Source organism: Schistocerca nitens, chromosome 1 (assembly GCF_023898315.1).
Source record: "Schistocerca nitens isolate TAMUIC-IGC-003100 chromosome 1, iqSchNite1.1, whole genome shotgun sequence".
Taxonomy (NCBI): domain Eukaryota; kingdom Metazoa; phylum Arthropoda; class Insecta; order Orthoptera; family Acrididae; genus Schistocerca; species Schistocerca nitens.
In genome coordinates, this window is record NC_064614.1 from 771229554 (window position 1) to 771249971 (window position 20418).

Genomic DNA, 20418 nt, shown 5'->3' on the forward strand with positions numbered 1-20418 from the left:
TTTGATGTTTTGAATAAAATTACTAAGAAAATCTTTCTGACAAACACCTACATACATCTGTACACGTCCCTGTGAAGTCCATGGCAGAGGTTGTTTTCCATGTACCACATGTTAGGGTTTCTTTCCATTTCATTCACGTGTGGACTGCAAGAAAAATGATTCATAAAATGCTTCTGCTTGCACTACTTTTAGTGATCTGTATAGGAACGATCTGTAGGAGACTGTAGGATATTCCCAGAGTCCTCAGGACCTTGCAATGCCAATCAAGCTACAGACCAATGTCCAATAAAAAGAGTGCACTCAGCCCAGACCTGCATCAGACAGACAGCTACTTTCATGAATCCAACTATACATCAACTGTTGATAAAATTACTTAATTGGAGAGATAAAAATCTACTCACCAAGTGGTGGCAGAACACACACATTTTGTGACTGGCAAGCTTTTGGAGCCAATGGCTCCTTCTTCAGGTAGAAGGGTTGAAGTGGAAGGAAGAGGGGTTAAGGAGAAGGACTGGAGAGGTCTAGGAAAAGGGGTAGATTTTTGGAAAGTCACCCAGAACCTCTGGTCAGTAGAGACTTACTGTACGGCATGAGAAGGAAAGACTGATTGTTGGGGACTGCATCAGATGGTATTTGAAAACCTGAAAGCTTGGTGGAAGACAGGGTAATATGGAAGCCAGAGATTACTACCAAAACATCGTGCACAAGTTAATAAGAGTGAGATGCTAAGCGCATTGTACGTAACAGAGGTGGGAGGTGGCAGTGAAAAATAGACAGGAAATACAATGAAAGATGTAGAAAACTAAAACAGAGAGAAGCAAAGAGTAGTTACAGTGAAGAAAAGCTGAGATGGAAGAAATGAGTAGAGCATGTCCTGCAACAGGATATCATGGGTTGCCAGTCCAGTAAATACCCTTTGCGTATGCCCGTTCATCCTAACTGATAATTTGGTGGTATTCATGTCAATGTAGAAGGCCAAGTCATGTGGTTCTCCCTTTGATAGTAAATGTTTTGCCAGTTACAGGGTTATTATAGATAGTGCTAGGAGGGTGCATAGGGCAAGTCTTGAAGCATGGATTGTGAAGGGGGTAGGAGCCATAGGGTAAGGAGATGAGTTTAGAAGGAGCATAGGGTCTGACAAGAATATTGTGGAGATTGTGAGGGAGACAGAAAGTTATTATGGGTGTGATATGGCAAACTTCAGACAGAATGGACCTCATTTCAGAGCATGATTTTAGGAAGTCATAATCCTGTCAAAGTAGCTGATTAACACATTCCAAACCAGTGTAATACTGATAATTTGATGGTAGTCATGCCAATGTAGAAGGCTGAACAGGGTTTACATAATAGCTCATATATGACATGTGTTGTTTTGCAGGTGGCTCTCCCTTTGATATAATATGTATAGTACATAACTGACCTGAAGTCCCTCCTTAAAATGACAGGCTCCTCACAAGGACTAACATCTCATTCCATAGAACTTCTCATCCCACCCAAACCACGCACCCTCATCTTTTACCTTCTTCGTAAGATTCACAATCCCAATCATTTTGGCTGTCCTATAGGTGCTGGCTTCAAAACACCCACCAAATGAATATCTGCCTTAGTTGATCAACACCTACAACCCATAATACAAAAGCTCCCCTCCTACATCAAAGACACCAACACTTCCTAGATCGTCTGAAATCCATGTCTGTCCCACTCCCACCGCGCGCCTTGCTTGTCACCATTGGTGCCACCTCCCTCAATACCAACATCCTCCACATGCATGGTCTGTCTGCTGCTGAACATTTCTTCAGTCAGTGCCCACCTAATTCCAAACATATGACATCCCTCCCACTCTCATTAATCAATTATACACTTACCAACAACTACTTCATCTTTGAGCAGCAGTCATACAAACAGATCAGGAGTACAGCCATGGGAACCAGGATGGCTCCTTCCTATGCAAACCTTTTCATGTGTTGCTTGGAAGGGGCTTTCCTGGGATTCATAAGCCTTTAGCCTCTGGTTTGGTTTAGATACAGTGATGACATCTTTACCATGTGGAATCATAGTGAGGCTGACATGCTAAACTTCCTGGAATCTCTGAATACTTTCTTCCAATTAAACTTCACATGGTCCTATTTAAATTCCATGCCAGTTTCCTTGATGTTGTTCTTGTCCTCACCGAATGCCAGCTACACACTTCCATCCACATTAAACCTACCAACAAAGAATAGTACTTACATTCTGACAGTTGCCATCCCTTCAATGTGAAACGTTTCCTCCTATACATCCTTGGCATCCAAGGCAAACATCTTTTTTTCAGATGCAGACTCTTTACAGCAATACACCAGCATTCTCACCTCAGCCTTCACTGCATGTAATTACCCCACCAGCATAGTTAAAAAGCACGTTTCTTGGCCCATCACGTCCAATCCTGGTACTGCCGATCCCTCCACAAAACAGCTTCATAGCACACCATTGGTGACTCAGTGTTATCCTGGTCCTACTTTGACAGGACCATGGCTAGAGAGAACCACCTGGCTCAGCCTTCTACGACATGAATACCACCAAATTATCAGTTAGGATGAATGGGCATATGCAGAGGGTATATACTGGCAACTTGTAATATCCTGTGGTGGGACATGCTCTACAACAAGACATTCTTGACATCAGCACCTGTAACACCGCATGTTCAATCTGGATTCTTCCCCCAGACATCATTTTTTTGGATTTTTCCCCTAGAGATCAGTTTCTCAGAACTCTGCAGGTGGAAACTAGCACTACAACATTTCCTTGGTTCTCACCATCCACCTGGCCTTAATTTACATTAATTTCTGTCCCAGCTTTCTGTTTTAGTTTTCTACATTTTTCATTGTCTTTCCTGTCTATTTTTCACTGCCCCCTTCCACCTCCATTACGTACAATCCCCTTAGTATCTCGCTCTTATTTATTTGTGCATGATGTTTTAGTAGTAATCTCTGGCTTGCATATTACCCTGTTTTCCACCTTTAAGCTCTCAGGTTTTTAAATCTTGTCTGATGCAGTCCCCAACAATCAGTCTTTCTTTCTCATGCTGTACAATAACTCTCCTCTGACTCCGATTCTGAGTCACTTTCCCAAAATCTACCCCTTTTCCTAGACCTCTCCCATCCTTCTCTTTAACCCTTCTTCCTTCCACTTCAACCCTTCAGTCTGAAGAAGGAGCCACTGGCTCCGAAAGCTTGCCAGTTACAACAGTCTTTTACATGTGTGTTCCACCACCGCTTGGTGAGTAGATATTTTTATCTATAGAATTAAATAATTTTATCAATAATTGATTGTTTTCATTGTTATATCCATCAAATGTGTGAGACAATTGAAATAATAATTATTTTAATGGAGATTAATTGTTTAAATGGTACCAAGCTAGGCCCAAGTAACTAGATTGTGATGTTTGTCCCTGCATATACAAAACCTAACATGAACTGGGGGAAAATTTCTAAGTACTAAAATTGAATTCAAGCTCCAGTTTAAACATTGTTTCATTATTTAAATTCACAAGAGGTCAACAGGGTACAATAATTTGATGTCATGAAATAAAGTTTGATAAAGACATATTTCTACAACACACAAACATTGATACAATTACTTGATATATGATAAGGGTGAACAGACAGATGAAAGCATACTGTATGTGAATGAAAATCACAGAATTTACCATCTGAGGCTAGCAGTGTGAGTGCTTACACTATTCTGTTCAAGATGGTATACCAAATCCCTGACACCACATAGCTCTCTGGTGAGCGAGGTAAGTATTTACAAATGTGGAATGACAATTACTGACTGAATATAACCCATTGTTCTGGTAATGCCTGAGCTTCAACAAGTTATCAAAACATTGTGCCACTGATACAATGTACAAATTGTGCAACTGCACGATGGGCATTGGTGCTGCTGGTGGTGCAGTGACTGTCAATTGCAAGACAGCCAGATATACCTCCTCTATGATGTCCTTCTGCCTCTGACATACATCGGTGCAAAATTTTCAGTCTTCAGAGCATGCATAAAAGGTTCTTAATAAAAGCAGATACTCAAAATGACTTCACTTCAAGAGTGCCTGCCATATAATCCTCAAAACTTTCCTCATTTGGCCATGCAGAGTGACTGCGCAGTTTGAGGCACTATGTCACAGATTGCGTGGCCATTCCTGCCAGAGGTTTGAGTCCTCCCTCAGGCATGTGTGTGTGCGTTGCTCTTAGCATAAGTTAGTTTAAGTAGTGTGCAAGTCTACGGACCGATGACCTCAGCAGTTTGCTCCCTTAGGAACTCACACACAGTTGAACTGTCTCCTCACTTCTTCACTTCAGAGCTCAGTGTTACAGTTCTGTGTACCTCTTCCAGCAATCAGAGGGTTTGCTTTACAGCTTCTGTCCAATGAGTCAATGAAAGTTTAATAACAATGTTACTTTACTTCTCCGTCCCATGATAAATTTGTATAATGAACTAATCTGCGATGCTCCCATACCCGAGAAATGCATGCAAAAACTTTTCCCTGGCATGAAGCCAAAGTGTTGCCTTCCACACCCACAAAGCAAAAACTGGTATTGCCCAAAGTGGCTACTTATGCAACATAGAAGGATGTAATCTCAATAAATTACTTTTCATCCAGTCCTCCAGGAATGCACCCTCTTAGCAAGTAACTGCCTTCAAGTATCGGAAACCAGAATGCGGCCTCTGAAAAATATTAAATGGGTGACTGAAATGCAATCATTGTTCTCCTCTGTGTTTCTGGCAAGTCTCTCATTACTGCAGTTGCAACTCTTGCATTGGCCAGGCTGTTCAGCTGATAGCTTTCACTCTGGTCCCAGTTAACATGCCAGCCAGCTAGTATCTGTCATCCTCAGGCTTCTGACATTTAAGGAAATTTTAATTGCAGGTAAATGGAGACTGACTTCACCCTTCCACTTATTTCCAAAGCTCACACAGAGTCCGCAAACGTAGCATGTAGGTGAGGTTACTAAAGACATTCGCTATATGCACTTTATCTAAATGCAATTAGAAAGAAGAGATGAAGTGAAATGGCAGATGGATCACATAATCAATCATCAATCACCACGAATCTGTGTAGTTATAAGCATGAGTTAATTAGTTCCAAAATTAGTGTATCAGCATTAAAAGATGAATTAATAGAAGAGGAAGTGACCTGGCTTCAGACTGACACTCTCAACCTGATCTTGAAACTTTGTAAGCAGGCTTTTGTGAAACAATTGATGTATATCTTGAAGTATCTACCAGTTCAGGTGTTTCAGGATTTCTGTGATGTCTCCCATGAACCAGACAAGCCTGTGACCATTTGTACAATCCTTTGCGTATGTTCAGTTTGATCTCAGTTCTACACACATGAGCAGCATTCTGAAATGAGTTGCACAAGTGTTTTTTAAGAGACATACTTTGTAGGCTGGCTTTTTTTGTCAGTATTATGTCATTGAGAAAAAGTTTGCCACCTGTTTTACCTGCAATTACACCTATGTGATCATTCATATCTCCACAAATTGTTACAGCTACGTATTTGTATGAGTTGACTGATTCCAGTTGTGGCTTACTGGTGGTTTAGACTAAGATACTACATTTTTCAAGATTTGGTTTTGTTCAACGAACATATAAATCTTTCTACTTGTATTAGTTTCCTTTGTAATTTGTATAATCATTGTTGCTACAGCTGCTTCATGATCACTGATGCCATATTCAATGTAGATGTCTTCAGAGCGGTCATGTCTACTTTGTTTCCATTACATGTAGTATTTTTATAACATGAACAGACTTCCAGACTATCTTTTTTTATGTAATCATTCATATCTTCACGAATCGTTACACCTATGTTTTTGTATGAGTTGACTGATTCCAATTGTGACTCATTGATATTGTAGTTTAAGATACCACATTTCTTGCAATTTGGTTTTGTTCACAGAACCTATAAAATTTCCCTCTTGTATTCGCAACCTTTGTAATTTGTGTAATCATTGCTGCTAGAACTGCTTCATGATCACTGATGCCAATTACAATGTAGACATTTCCAAAGAGATCAGGTCTACATTGTTTCCATTATATTTACTATTTTTATATCATGACTGGTCTTCTAAACTATGTGTTCTAAGTAATTTTCAGAGAAATCACTTGGAATTGTTCTGCAGGGTGTCTTGTCATGGCAGCACTTACAAATCTGTAATTTTGTGCATTGACTGTGGGATGATTAAAGTCTTCTGCATTGATGAGAGTATGACGAGGAAACATACTCACTAGTGACTTAAGCCTTTCATTATATCTTTGTTGACTCTGAAGGCCAATAGCAGGATTCAAGTACAAGTTTATGCTCACCCTTGATATTGATTCATGAAAAAGCAGTCTTGCAGTGTCAGTTCCTATGTTGATGGACTTGTGTTTCTTGTCTACTGGAAAAATACACTACCCCCACTTCCCATTAGCACATCCTTTCGATATGTGCTCATATTTATCCCAAAAAATCTCATTGCTGCAATTTTGGTTTTTAGTTAGTTTTATATTTCTAGAACTATGTGAGCTCCACTGTTGTTTAGGAGTCCTTCAAACAATGGCACTTTGATCTGAATCCATTGGTAACTGATAACTATGACTTTAATAGCTTCTCTTTCCCTTCTTAATAACATTACTTGAAGTTCTGCATTATTCCTCCAGCTGCTTATTGAAGTCCCAACTCTCAATAATAGTGTATCAGAATTCTTGGAATTTTTGAAAAGAACTGGTACAAATGTGAGTCATTAATGAAGAAAAATGTGTGGCTATAAATTGTGCAAGAAGTTGTTCTCAGTATTTGATAACAGCATAAGTGACAGCTGGAAGTCTCAGGCCAAGTACACCACAATACTAACGTAAAACAGTCAGTTGAGGGCTCATAACTTGTGGTAAGAAACTATGATGGATTTGTGTTTAGGGACACAGGTACCAAGTTCTTGCAGTTTCAAAAATGGTTCAAATGGCTCTGAGCACTATGGGACTCAACTGCTGAGGTCATTAGTCCCCTAGAACTTAGAACTAGTTAAACCTAACTAACCTAAGGACATCACAAACATCCATGCCCGAGGCAGGATTCGAACCTGCGACCGTAGCGGTCTTGCGGTTCCAGACTGCAGCGCCCTTAACCGCACGGCCACTTCGGCCGGCTCTTGCAGTTTACTGCCACAGTTTCATATTACATATTGTTGGCAGACACTGTTGATTACCATGCCAGCAAATAATATCATTTTCATATTTAACACATAACATTTCTCAATAATGAAAAGATTACTTAAGATCTGAAACACTGTGCCATGAAGAATCTTGAAAATTGTCTGCAAGAGTAGAATGTGCACTGTGAATCTGTCAAAGTACTTTAGCTTACTTTCTCAGAGTAGACATTTTTGTCATGAGTTACATGTTAAATTACATGTTACTCATAGCACCAATGCTTACAAGGGCATCACAGCAGTGAAGCGTAAAGCATGAATTCCAAAAAATGGTGCATGTTCACATGTGCATTAATAATCATGTAGATTCTGTGCAGAGGACAGTTACACACATAATCCACTGAATCATGTTAATGTACAATTACATTCTAGTAACAGTATTCCATGATGCTGATTCCTTGTGAGAAGCGCAGTTTTCTATTAAATCAGTTTGCTGAAACATCGTGGATCTCAGATAAATAGTCATGGTATGTTTTGTACCTGTAAGAGTACTGTTCTTGTGACCAGTGTGGCACTTGCTTACAACTAATCAAGACATGTACATTAGTAAATGCAGTTAGAGCTTCCACAGAATAACTCAGATGAACTGAAGGGGTTGGAAAAAGAAAGCGCTAACCATCAGTTTAGCATTTACATTCATCTCATTATGCATTTCATTCAGTTACCTTCTGTACTATACTGTAACACTTCTTTCTATGTATGGTCCAAGTTTCATCTAAATATGTTACTTGGCTGTGAGACATCATGTGAGAGCTACTTTTGACCTTAAGTTTTTCGCACCAGTGTATTATGATAGTTGTTGGACTATATGCTTAGCACTAAGGATGTATTCACAGAAAAACAACTAAGCCACTTTGAATTATAGTAGTGGATTAAATTTTCTTTGCCAGCATTTGGCCAGCAAGGAAAAGAGAGTTGGCAGTGTAAGTTTTTGAGCACCAGTCCTTGCGCTGGGGTCCTGGGTTAAATTGCAAATCTGTTTGTAATGTCTTAGGAAGTGAGGGTTGTGACACTGTTGATGCTGATCTATCCATTGGATTGGGCATTAAGCTTGGCAGGCCCCTTGGGGCTTTATGAGAAGAGAAGGCTATATGCCAATACTGGGTTTCAACTTTTTCCTTCCCTTCATCCATAACAACACGAACCCTGCACCACAATAAACAAGCACTCATCACTGTCATCCACACAACACTTTGCTCCCCCTACTCTCATTCCCTGAGTGTGGGACTATCTACCCATCTGTCTTATTGTGCATATAATTAATATTCTGTTTCTTCCAATTATGAAGAGATAACTGATTTTGAAAAAATAATATGGATTAATCTTACACAATGTTCTTTTCTCAAGTGCAGTATTTACGTTGATGCAGTTCTGAATCACATGACTGCAGTGTGGGGAAACATAACAGGATCTGGAGGTTCATTTGCTGACACAGAAGCTCGAAAGTACCCTGCTGTGCCATATGACACAAGTAATTTTCATGAACCATGTAACATGACCTTGGCAGACTATGGAGAAAATGCCAAGCCTGTAAGTATATTTGATATTATAAGAAAATATGGATCCAATATTCCAGTTTATTTATTTAGTGAATGACTTACAGAATTATAGTTTACATGTACATACATTACATTGATGCCAGATAAGGTAATATGAAACAGTAAAAAGACACAAACATTCACAGAAGCACAACTAACACACACGCGTGGAGGGCTACTTTCTCTGGGCCACTGGGCCCCAATTCAGGCCATCAACATTCATTAATTTTTATTGGAGATAAACCATCCAAACTAAAGAATTTTGTCATTACAAGGTACTCCAGTTTCCCACCTGATTAAAAGATACACAACTTCTTTAAAAAATTTTGTAAAATAGCATTCCACAGGTGAAGTTATCACACATTGTTCCTCAAAAAACACCTAGATAAAAAAATCTATAATATAGTGCCATTTCTGTGACCAATGGAGAATGATTCTTCTTGATTTCATACAGAGAGAAATGCTTACAATCTCTTTACCATTTCTGTGCCCAATGGAGAATGATTGTTATTGATTTCATACAGAGAGAAATGCTTACAATCTCTTTACCTGTAATAGAAGTGTAATTGTAACAGTAATATCCAAAGAATAAATGGACAAAACCAAAAGCATCCAGCTCCTTAACAATTCATGAAAAATTGAATAATTTACTTTGCACTCCACTAAAATCTAGAGAACCAATGTGGATAAACAATGGCCAACTCGCCCATGAAAGCTATGATCTAAGAGAAGAGAGGGTGCATGTATGATAGTTTGCAGGGGGAGGGGGGAGTGTAGACCTGAGGATATGGAGTATTTTTAATACTCTGGAAGGCAAATGGTAACTTGTAAATAGCCATAAAAAAAAAAAGATCCAGTTCTGACCCTGTCAAAAACTTGCATAATACTGAATTTTAAATCATTTTTTAAAAAGAAAAACACCTGATTACACTATATTTTTTCCCTTTCCCTGACACCTGGAGGTGGCAGGGGGGAGGGGGGGGGGAGGTGCACAGCCCTCTCTTGCCTTAGGTGTGTGGCTCTTGAAGAGAAAAATGGAGAAATTGGTGGATGTCCTTCCATGGTCATTAGAAGATAGGTAAAATGGATCTGACTGTCCAATATCTGGGAGGAAACCAACCAAAAAAATACAGAATTCCTTTAACTGTGTCAGAAATGGCAACACCATACTCAAAGCAACAGTACATACATGGAGAATGACCAATGCGACTGTGGAACTTTGGAACAAACAATGGGTCATGCGTTGCATGATTGCCCATAAAGAAGATTCATGGGTACCTGGAAAGACTTTGCAGATTCAACACCTGCAGCAGTCAACTGGTTGGAGTCTTTGGATACCCAACTGTGATGGGAAATGGCTATCTCATCCTCTTTTAGCTATTGCCAACTGTCCAGCTTCCATTTTTAAAATAATGGAAATTCTAGGTTTTAACAACAGCAACATGGAAAGAACAGATTGCTGCTCACACATAGAGGAGGTTTGAGCTGCAGAGAGGCACCACAAAAAAGAGTGCTAAAATGTTTAAGTTTTCACACTAAGTCCTTCTTCTGAAATAGAATACACAAACACATTCACACAAGATCAACTCATGCACATATATCTACTGTTTCCAGGTACTGGTCCCAGACTGTGGGTAAACTGGAGTACCTGTAATCAAAAAATTCTTTATTTAGATGGTTTATCCCCAAAGAAAATTAGCCAATATTGATGATAGTTTGTAATGAGTCTGCTCCCTTATTTTTAACAAGATGATGATAGATTTCAAGTGTTGTCAAACTTCCCTCAAACATGATCCACTTGAAAGGCATTACAAATAGCAACTACAGATGAAAATATCAAAGCAGTGAATATTTTGGTATTGGATAAATAGCAATTAATGATGTATAAAGCAGCTGAAGATGCTGCTTCTACCTCCCAGCTGTTAGCTAACCTTCCTCCTGCTTCCTGCTCCCCACCTCATTTATATTTATGTTATGATTTCGTGGACAGATGAAGCCCTCTTCCGTCTGACAGGATATGTCAGTACACAGAACTGTCGAATATGGGCAATGGAAAATCCAAACACAAATCAACCAGTATCACTTCGTGATCAAAAGTTCACTGTGTGGTACAGGTTTATGGCATCATTTATCACATTGCCACATTTTTTCGAAGAGAGAGGTGCTTCCGGTCCTGTTAGCTGTACCATCACTGGTAAGCACTATGAGTGTCTTTTGTTCAACCACGTCATTCCAGCTCTCCAACAGTGTGGATGTGTGGAAGGGACCATTTTTATGCAAGATGGCGCTCCTCCCCACATTGCAAATCCAGTTGAGCAGCTGCTGAAGCGCCATTTCGGAAATGCTAGAATTATCAGCTGCCATTTCTCTACAACCAGGCTGTCCTGATCACCTGATCTTAATCAGTGTGACTTCTGGCTGTCGGGCTATCTGAAAGATGTTGTGTTCAATATTCCAATTGCAAACTTAGCTGCATTGAAGGCATGCATTGCACAACACATTCTGGACATGAGCCCAGAAACACTTTGATCAGTTGTGGAACATGCTGTTTCTCGATTTCAATTTGTTACAGGAAATGGTGGACAGCATATTGAACATGCTTTGTGCCAGTCACACAGAAATTAATAATCCCATCTGATTTTGATTGATGTTTTTTATGTGGTTTTTGGCCTCAGGACAATTAAAAAATGATGTTTTCCAGTCGATGTGATATGACCTTGCCATGGTGGTTGGGTTTACATAACCAACAGTGTCACACCTGTACACCCATGCACACTGAGTAGTGCAGTTTGTTTAATGTCAGACATACACCTTAGGTATTGTTGTATGATTCATTTGTCATTTGTAGTCGACCACTATTATATTATGCGTACAGCGCCCTCTATTGAAACATTTTGTAACTATTTATTTTTCTTCTGCCATACATTTTCACCTTTCTCTGATAATATTCCTTTGAAATTTGACATCATTCTGACCTGCGGTGTTATTTCTACAATGGTTTAAAAGTTTAACTTTGATTATAATCACCCCGTATGTAGTGAGCTGTGCATTTGAATATTATGTTTGAGATACTTTTAATGACTATTATCATTCACATGATTTGAATGGAAGTGAATAAGTTATACATTTCATTGATAAATTGTAAGGCATCAGGTACATTTTGAAATATGTCAGGACAGTACCTGAAAACCACCAAAAGTAATAAAAATAATGCAATTAGAAACCAATGATATACAGAAACATTACAAATGGGAATAGAACATTGTATAGTGTGGTGTATGAGGATGGTTTGATAAGTCTGGTGAAAAGCTTCTGAAAAAGTGTTTGTTTCATAAATAACACACCTTACTTCTTGATGTAACCTCCTTTGAAGGATATATACTTGGTACAGTGATCCTCTGGCTTTGTCATCTCTGTCAAACTCTGCAAAATACTATTTGAGTGATACTATGCCTTCCTCATTTGATGAATATTTCTTCCCAGCAAACTGAAGTTTCCAGTTAGGGAAGAGAAAGAACTCATGTGTGGCTAGCCTTGGTGATAGGGTGGATGTTGAACCACTTCAAAGCCCATTTCATGCACTTTCACCATTGTTATCACTGATGTGTGGGATGGTGTATTAACCTGGTAAAAGAGCACTGTTTTGCATGCTAACCTTGGTCTTTTCCCAGTCAACAAAAGTTTCTAATGATCCAAGAATGATGCATAATAGGGTCCAGTTATGGTGTTTGCAAGTCATTTGTGAGGATTATTCCTTGGGAATCCATGAAAACAGTGGCCATCTCCTTATCAGCTGACAAAATGGTCTTTACTTTCTTCATTGCACTTTCATCAACCCTCGTCCATTGTTTTGGGTGCAGTTTTGACTCTAGTGAACCTTGATAGATCCAGGTTTTATCAAAAGTCACAAATCAGCACAAAAGTCCTGCTGATTGTGATTAAACATCACCAAACATCGTGTTAAAATGTTGAGTGAGATGTGGTCTTGGTTGACAGCTTCTTCATGGCCAATTCTCCATGCAGGGTAGCACTCATTCAGTTGACATGCTTAAGTTCAGCACTCATGAATTTTTATTTGGTGGTCTCAAATTACCATATAAAGGATTTTGTCAATAGGTTCCTCTGAGGTGACCTCAGTTGGATGCTTGTCCATCCAAGTTTAGATTCATTAATCCAGGAGGTAAATGGTCTCCAATGACGGTGCAGAGCCTGAGTCAACTTCATCCAGTTCTGGTTTGATATATGTGGCAGTCCAATCCTTCAAATAAAAATGTTTAATAATAGCATAAAGCTCAATTTTCTCTATTTTCAGTCACAATTGACACACTGATCAATTCAGATGGCTCTAATCAATGAACCGTACACTGTACATTGTTGAAATTCTTTATATGATCCTTAGAAAATTCAAGCGTTGCAACCACGCAGGTGCAATACAAATATTCCATTCTTTATAATGGAAATTTACGAGGTTTACCACACCACCATAATATATATGAGAATGATACCAGAAATTTTTAGAAACTCAGACAAGGATTAGTTAAAAATTAACATTATTTTATTGTTTTTTCAAAATATTCTCCTTTAATATCAGTACATGTTTGCTTTTGATGAAACCAGTCCTTAAAGTAATGATGCCATCCTTCTTGATGCACTTCAGAAACCAGGTATTTTACAATGTTCCTCTGCTTCATTAGATGAAATAGTGCTTCCATGTGTCTAATCTTTAATTTTTAGAAACAAAAAGAAATAATGAGTTGCTAAGTCCGGGCAATATAATGGAGGGTCCATAGTGCTGATATTTAGGGTATTTAGATACTCAGTTGTTAGTTTTGTTGTAAGTGAAAATGCATAACTGTGATGGAAAGGTATTTTTTCATGAACTTTTTCAATCATTTGTGGTAAACAGGTCTTTATGTACCAGTCAACTGAATGGTACATCTGTTGTGTAATGCCACAGTAACAATGCTGCCCATTTTACATAAAAAGTAGCAACCATCTTCTTACCAGCACTGTAAATTCATTGTAGTTCTGTTCAAAAGAGTCGCTCAGCTGACTGACTTTTCTTCTCAGGATCGTAACAATGAATCCAAAATCATAATTCATAATGATATTCCAAACCAAACGTCAAGTGTCCCCTTGCAATTTTTTCAGAGTTTTTCTGCGCCCATCAGTGGAATCCATGAACAATAAAGTTTCCTCATGAATAACTGTAGATTTAAAATATTTTGGATTTGGCTTATACCAATGCCCAATGTTTCCCACATAAATTCATTAGATGTACATTGGTGTTCTTTTAGCATTGCTCAAAAATCAACAATATTTTCATCAGTAACAGCAGTTCTAGGGTGTCCTTCAAGAAATTCATTATTAATCAAAAACCAATCTCTTTTGAATTCACTGTACCAGTTATAAATGGCTGCTTTAGATGAGGATTCTCCACCAAATGCATTTATAGGCTGATCTTCACATTGTTTAGGGGTCAATGAGCATTTAAAATCGTAAGAAAATCATGGCCTAGAAATGTCCTCTACTGAAATTCATTTTTTGCTGCACACAAAAGCTTTAATTGTTGATAATTGAGAAACTATTAGAGCAAATCAAACACTCTACATGGCAATCAGCAAGTAAAACACTAGAAAGTAGTTGTCAAACGTAAATAAATTTCATTTGTTTTTAGAACCATGGCACTCCTAAAATTTTTGGTGCTTTCCTCATACGTTAACAACATTAAGCTGATACGTAAAATGTAAATGCCATGTGGTGAGGGCCTCCCGTCGGGTTGACCGTCCACCTGGTGGAAGTCTTTTGAGTTGACTCCACTTCGGCAACTTGCGTGTCGAAGGGGATGAAATGGTGATGAATAGGACAACACAACACCCAGTCCCTGAGTGGAGAAAATCTCCGACCCAGCCGGGAATCAAACCCGGGCTGTTAGGTATGCCATTCCGTCGCAGTGACCACTCAGCTACGAGGGGCGGACATTAAACTGATATTACTTAGATGAATTCAGTATTGTGAAAAATACAGCTACTGCCTAAGAGTATTGAGTAATTTTTCCCATATGTGTTAACAGAATTTTTTAAATATCTCTCAGATCATTCATGAGGGTATTTGTTTTTTTGAACAGACTTTCTTCTGTTATTGTCCTTCAGGATATTTATTTTATTTTTCTGTCAGCTATCACTTCATGTGGAACTGAAATTGCAACAAGACACATACAAAATAATACTAAGTCCTAAATTTCCATCCAACAGATTCGAATGTGTCGTCTCAGTGGAATGCATGATTTGGACCATCGACAACCATATGTTAGACAGATGATTGTGGCTTTTCTTAATAAACTTATTGATGATGGAGTAGCCGGTTTCAGGTAAAATTTCAGATGATTGTAAGTTACAGATTCCTTCCAGTGAAAGTTTTCTTAAATTAATGGCGATTTTTCCTATCTTTGCAAGTGATATTTTTAGTTTGTTGCAGAACAAGTGAATTTATTTGTATTTGTATTTGTGTTTTTATTTCTTTATTGATCCTCTAAATCATGGTTAAGTACATAGTCTATACAAATGATATGGGATAAGTCAGGTTTGATATACTTGGTGCTCCAAAATACTCAAAAACAAAATAGAAGCTGTGGCCAAGCAGGTACTCTTTTAATTTCACTTTAAATTTAGGTAAAATTGGTATTTATTTCAGAATGGATTTCATGTAGCTGTATATCATAATGCTAGTATGATACTCTCCTCCCCTACAAATGTTTGTACCTACTGAACTGACCTGCAGGTAATGCTTCTGTTTAGTATCAAAAGAGTGCAAATCATAATTATGCTTGAAGGTATTTTATTCTGTAAATATGCTTACTTTTATGAAGATTAGTACTTTGTAGGTATATGAACAAGGAAGGGGAAGTATACTGAAACTCTTAAACATTGGTCTACATGAGTCTCTGTATTTTGCATGTGATGTTATTGCAAGAATCTTTCTTTTTTAATCTAAATGTTTTTATGCTACATATGGAGTCCCCCCCCCCACCCCCGCCCCCCCCCCAAAAAAAAAAGATAATTCCATAGATCAGTAATGAATAGATACTGCTGTAATACATTGTGACCACTGATATATGACTTGTATTCTGTGAGGGGATTCTTATGTCATATTTAAGTGCATTTATCTTTTTAATTATATTATTCATGTGTGTCTCCAAGTTAAGGTTATACTGGATACGCAAACCTAAAATTTTTTTTACATTTGCAGATGATACAGTTTTTTGTCAATGTTAAAAATTGCTGTTGCCAGTCAGTTTCTGTAAAGTGTGAAAATTGATTTTTTTTCAGAATTTATGATTAGCTTGTTTGTGTTGAAACACTGTGTTAACCTTTGGATTACATCTGCAGCTGTTTTTTGTAGGCTGTCTTCACCACATGACTTAATTAGAGTATTTGTTGTCTGCAAAATTTACTGCTGTTCCTTCAGTTAATTTTTCTCATAGGCGATGGGCCCAAAGACTGATGCTTGAGAAACTACATACCTGATATTTTTGTGCATCACTATAAAAATTAGAATTTTGTGCATTTTTATATCTTTGTATTTTATTTGAGTGATCTGTTGACAATCATGCAGGTAAGACTGGATTCGCCTGTCTGGTAGGCCTCATATTACATAAATTCTTAGCTTCTGCAACATGACGTCATGATCAGTTACATCGAAAGCTCTACTAAGATCAAGGAATATGCCAGAAATATATTGCTTATTGTATACTGCAATTAGAATTTTATCTAGGAAGGTAAAAATAGCTGACTGATTGATCTGCCAGTTCTGAATCCTTGTTGTGAATTCTTATTATCATTTCTTTATTTAGGGAGGCTGTTAGTCTCCTAAGAAACAGTTTTTCAAGAATCTTGCCAAAGCCTGACAGTACTGATACAGGCATAAAGTTTGCAGCATCATATTTGTCTCCTTTCTTGTACAGTGGTGTTACTTTTGCCATTTTCAGATTTTCCAAGAATATGCCAGTCATGAGTGATGAATTGAAAATAACTATTAATGGTTCTGTCATAAATACTGCACTTGCAAAGATGATAATATCTCGCATTTCAACAATAACTGCTAAATATTTATTGGGTAATCTTTTCGTTATCATAAATAATTCCTCAGGTGTTATGGGAGACAAGAATAGAGTTCTTGAATAAATATTTGAGTTAGCATGTAGTGTATTACTGTTTGCCTGTCTGTCTGTGAGCTGTAATATTTAGTAATCAGGTGTATGCTGTATGTGAAAAGTAACTGTTAAATTTATTAGTCAAATGAATCTAAGCCAAAAATAGCTTCACTGTCTCCCCAATGCAGTAAACTTCAGTGCCCTAGTGTGAGATTTGTAAGTGACATGCAAACTACACTGTCCAAGAACTGGGATTTCCTGTTTGTTGCTTGCAGTGAGGTGTGTGCCAGATTTTGCCAGATGCCTCGAGCCTAAATGTTCATACATGGCACAATTAGGCAGAGTTACAGAAACACCTGCATCCAATTGAAATTCAACATAGAGGTCAGCAATTTGTTGTGTTACAAATAGTTTGTTGGAATGGGGTCCCACTGCACTGGGGCGAGATGGGGGCACAACCTTACTTGAATTCCTGCCAGAACCTGTAGTCGGTTTTAAAAATGCTGTATTCACAAAATGTGCATGAGACCTGTTGTTGCACGAGTGGACAGGATTGTGTGCTTTTGCCATTGCAAGCAAACTGACTGAACATGACCTTACTTTCGAAGGGAGTAACATATCGCGTTTCGCGATGGGCAATGTTCCCACTTATGGCGAGCAAAACAGAGAGGGCAAGACTTCACTATATAGACTTACACTTGTTTACTTGGCTGTCTGCATGTCTGTGTGCATGCTTGTTTTGGCGGCTGATTGGGATGGTTGAGAGCAAGATGTGACTTGACCCGACAAATTGAGACCTGGTCAAATTTATCGGCGGCTATGGCACCAGAATTGAATTGTTCTAATATTTGCAACACTTGACGGAGTGAAGGATCTGAGTACTTGAGAATCTGTTCTCTAATTCTGCTATCAGAAACATTGTATGTGATCACATCATGGATCATCATGTCACTATAAAAGATGCCACAACTGCACTTAAATTTACACTCCCTGTAAACACAGGCTACTTTGGCACACTTTTGAACAACTTCATACGATTTACCCTTCGAACAAATCATTTTTTACTTATTTTAAGTTCTGACAACCTTTTTATACAACTATAACATCTTATATTTTAGATGCAGCACACATTTTGCACTAATATTTTTTCTATTTTTTCTTAATTTTTTAATTTCGGGCCAAGGTAGTTTTTCAATAGAAAAAGTGTGGTATAAATGCAAGTGACAAAGAAAGACCTGGGTATTTAAAAACAATTATTTAATGATTATAGTAATATTTTACACCAAGTTAAAAATACATAGGTAAGTCAATCTGTAAAAAAAAGGTTTTAAACATTCTTCAAAAAAGGAATTTTTGTGTTTAAATGAAATCAATCTTAAAGCCTCTTTTTATGAGCTATGGTGGCTGAATAACTTTTACAATGAAACTTCCTGGCAGATTAAAACTGTGTGCCCGACCGAGACTTGAACTCGGGACCTTTGCCTTTCGCGGGCAAGTGCTCTACCATCTGAACTACCGAAGCACGACTCACGCCCAGTACTCACAGCTTTACTTCTGCCAGTATCTCATCTCCTACCTTCCAAACTTTACAGAAGCTCTCCTGCGAACCTTGCAGAACTAGCACTCCTGAAAGAAAGGATATAGCGGAGACATGGCTTAGCCACAGCCTGGGGGATGTTTCCAGAATGAGATTTTCACTCTGCAGCAGAGTGTGCGCTGATATGAAACTTCCTGGCAGATTAAAACTGTGTGCCCGACCGAGACTCGAACTCGGGACCTTTGCCTTTTGCGGGCAAGTGCTCTACCATCTGAGCTACCGAAGCATGACTCACGCCCAGTACTCACAGCTTTACTTCTGCCAGTATCTCATCTCCTACCTTTCAAACTTTACAGAAGCTCTCCTGCGAACCTTGCAGAACTAGCACTCCTGAAAGAAAGGATATAGCGGAGACATGGCTTAGCCACAGCCTGGGGGATGTTTCCAGAATGAGATTTTCACTCTGCAGCGGAGTGTGCGCTGATATGAAACTTCCTGGCAGATTAAAACTGTGTGCCCGACCGAGACTCGAACTCGGGACCTTTGCCTTTCGCGGGCAAGTGCTCTACCGTCTGAGCTACCGAAGCATGACTCACGCCCAGCACTCACAGCTTTACTTCTGCCAGTATCTTGTCTCCTACCTTTCAAACTTTACAGAAGCTCTCCTGCGAACCTTGCAGAACTAGCACTCCTGAAAGAAAGGATATAGCGGAGACATGGCTTAGCCACAGCCAGGAAGTTTCATACCAGCGCACACTCTGCTGCAGAGTGATAATCTCATTCTGGGAACTTTTACAATGTCACACCACTGGTAAAATAACGTATTCTTTCCTTGGGGCCAGTTTCAAAATTTCTTCGTCGGTGCCATACAGTCCACTGTCATTTCTGCCTCTGCCACTGAGAGCACCAACCCTGTGAATCGGAGTCCATTCCAATAAACAACAACAAATTTGTGCTTTTCTTCATGTTCCTTCATGTCTTCATTGCTTCCTTTTGAGTCTTCAACATTTGCAACTGGGAATCTTGTACTGGGTCTTGAATCGTCTAAATTAATTGGTTTATCTGGTTCATTGACAGTAAAAGAGTCTTCATCACTGCTGGAAGAAACCAGGTCACTGTGACATGAGGACACTATGCTGAAATTGCCATCATCATCATCTGTTGATGAAAGGCTTGCCACTATTTTACCCCTCCTCTTCTTTTTGTTTCCATCTAATTTTTTTTTTCTAGATTCTTCTTTTCCTTTTCAATTTTTTCTTGTTGTTCAAAGCTTCCTTTCCTTTCTTTTTCTTGTCTATTTCATTCTGCTGTTTTTGTTGGTACTGAAAGATTTCAATTGAAGATATACTTTTTCCTGCAGGGACTTCCAATTTTCGACATTTTGTTGCTCACGGCTGAACAACTTCTTGTCTGTTTTTCTTAAGGTGTTTGATAAATGTTTGTCCTATTGAATCAATTTAACAGAAGCAATGTATGATGGCAATCACTTGACAATCTCTTCTTTCCTGATCAGCTAGATTCCAGCCTTTTTGAATCCAGCCAAAAGATTATCCTGTACATTCGACTCTATTCTGTTTAAGGCTTTTTTAACAATGTTGGGAAAATGTCCTTTGATAGTGTGGATGCAGCTTTGCCACTGTCTGATTGCTTCCACTCTATAAGAACTCGTCTCCATTTCATTTTGAGAGGCCTAAGGCAAGCTAAATCAAGTGGCTGTGTTAAATGTGATGAGTTTGGAGGCAGACAGACAAATTGGATGTTGTTCTCTTCACAAAGTTTAAGAACATTCACACTTATATGTGAACTGAGATTGTCACTGATGGCTGCATTTTTGCCTTCTTTTTGTTTTTAGAACAGGAAGTAGATGAGTTGAAAACCAATCCTCAAAAGTTGCACCATCAATCCATCCTTCTTTTGTGGTATTACATTGTGCCCCTTCAGGGCTGTTTTCAGTCCACTTACTCC

The 20418-nt window shown here is 38.6% G+C and overlaps 1 protein-coding gene across 1 annotated transcript in view; it reads left to right on the plus strand.

The window, feature by feature from the left end:
- Nucleotides 1-20418, plus strand: part of LOC126202710 (alpha-amylase 2-like) — a 170207-nt gene that overhangs the window by 99170 nt on the left and 50619 nt on the right. The window contains exons 4-5 of the mRNA XM_049936891.1: nt 8579-8756; nt 15019-15134. Coding sequence (XP_049792848.1) covers nt 8579-8756; nt 15019-15134 — 294 coding nt within the window. The remainder of the gene's footprint in view (nt 1-8578; nt 8757-15018; nt 15135-20418) is intronic.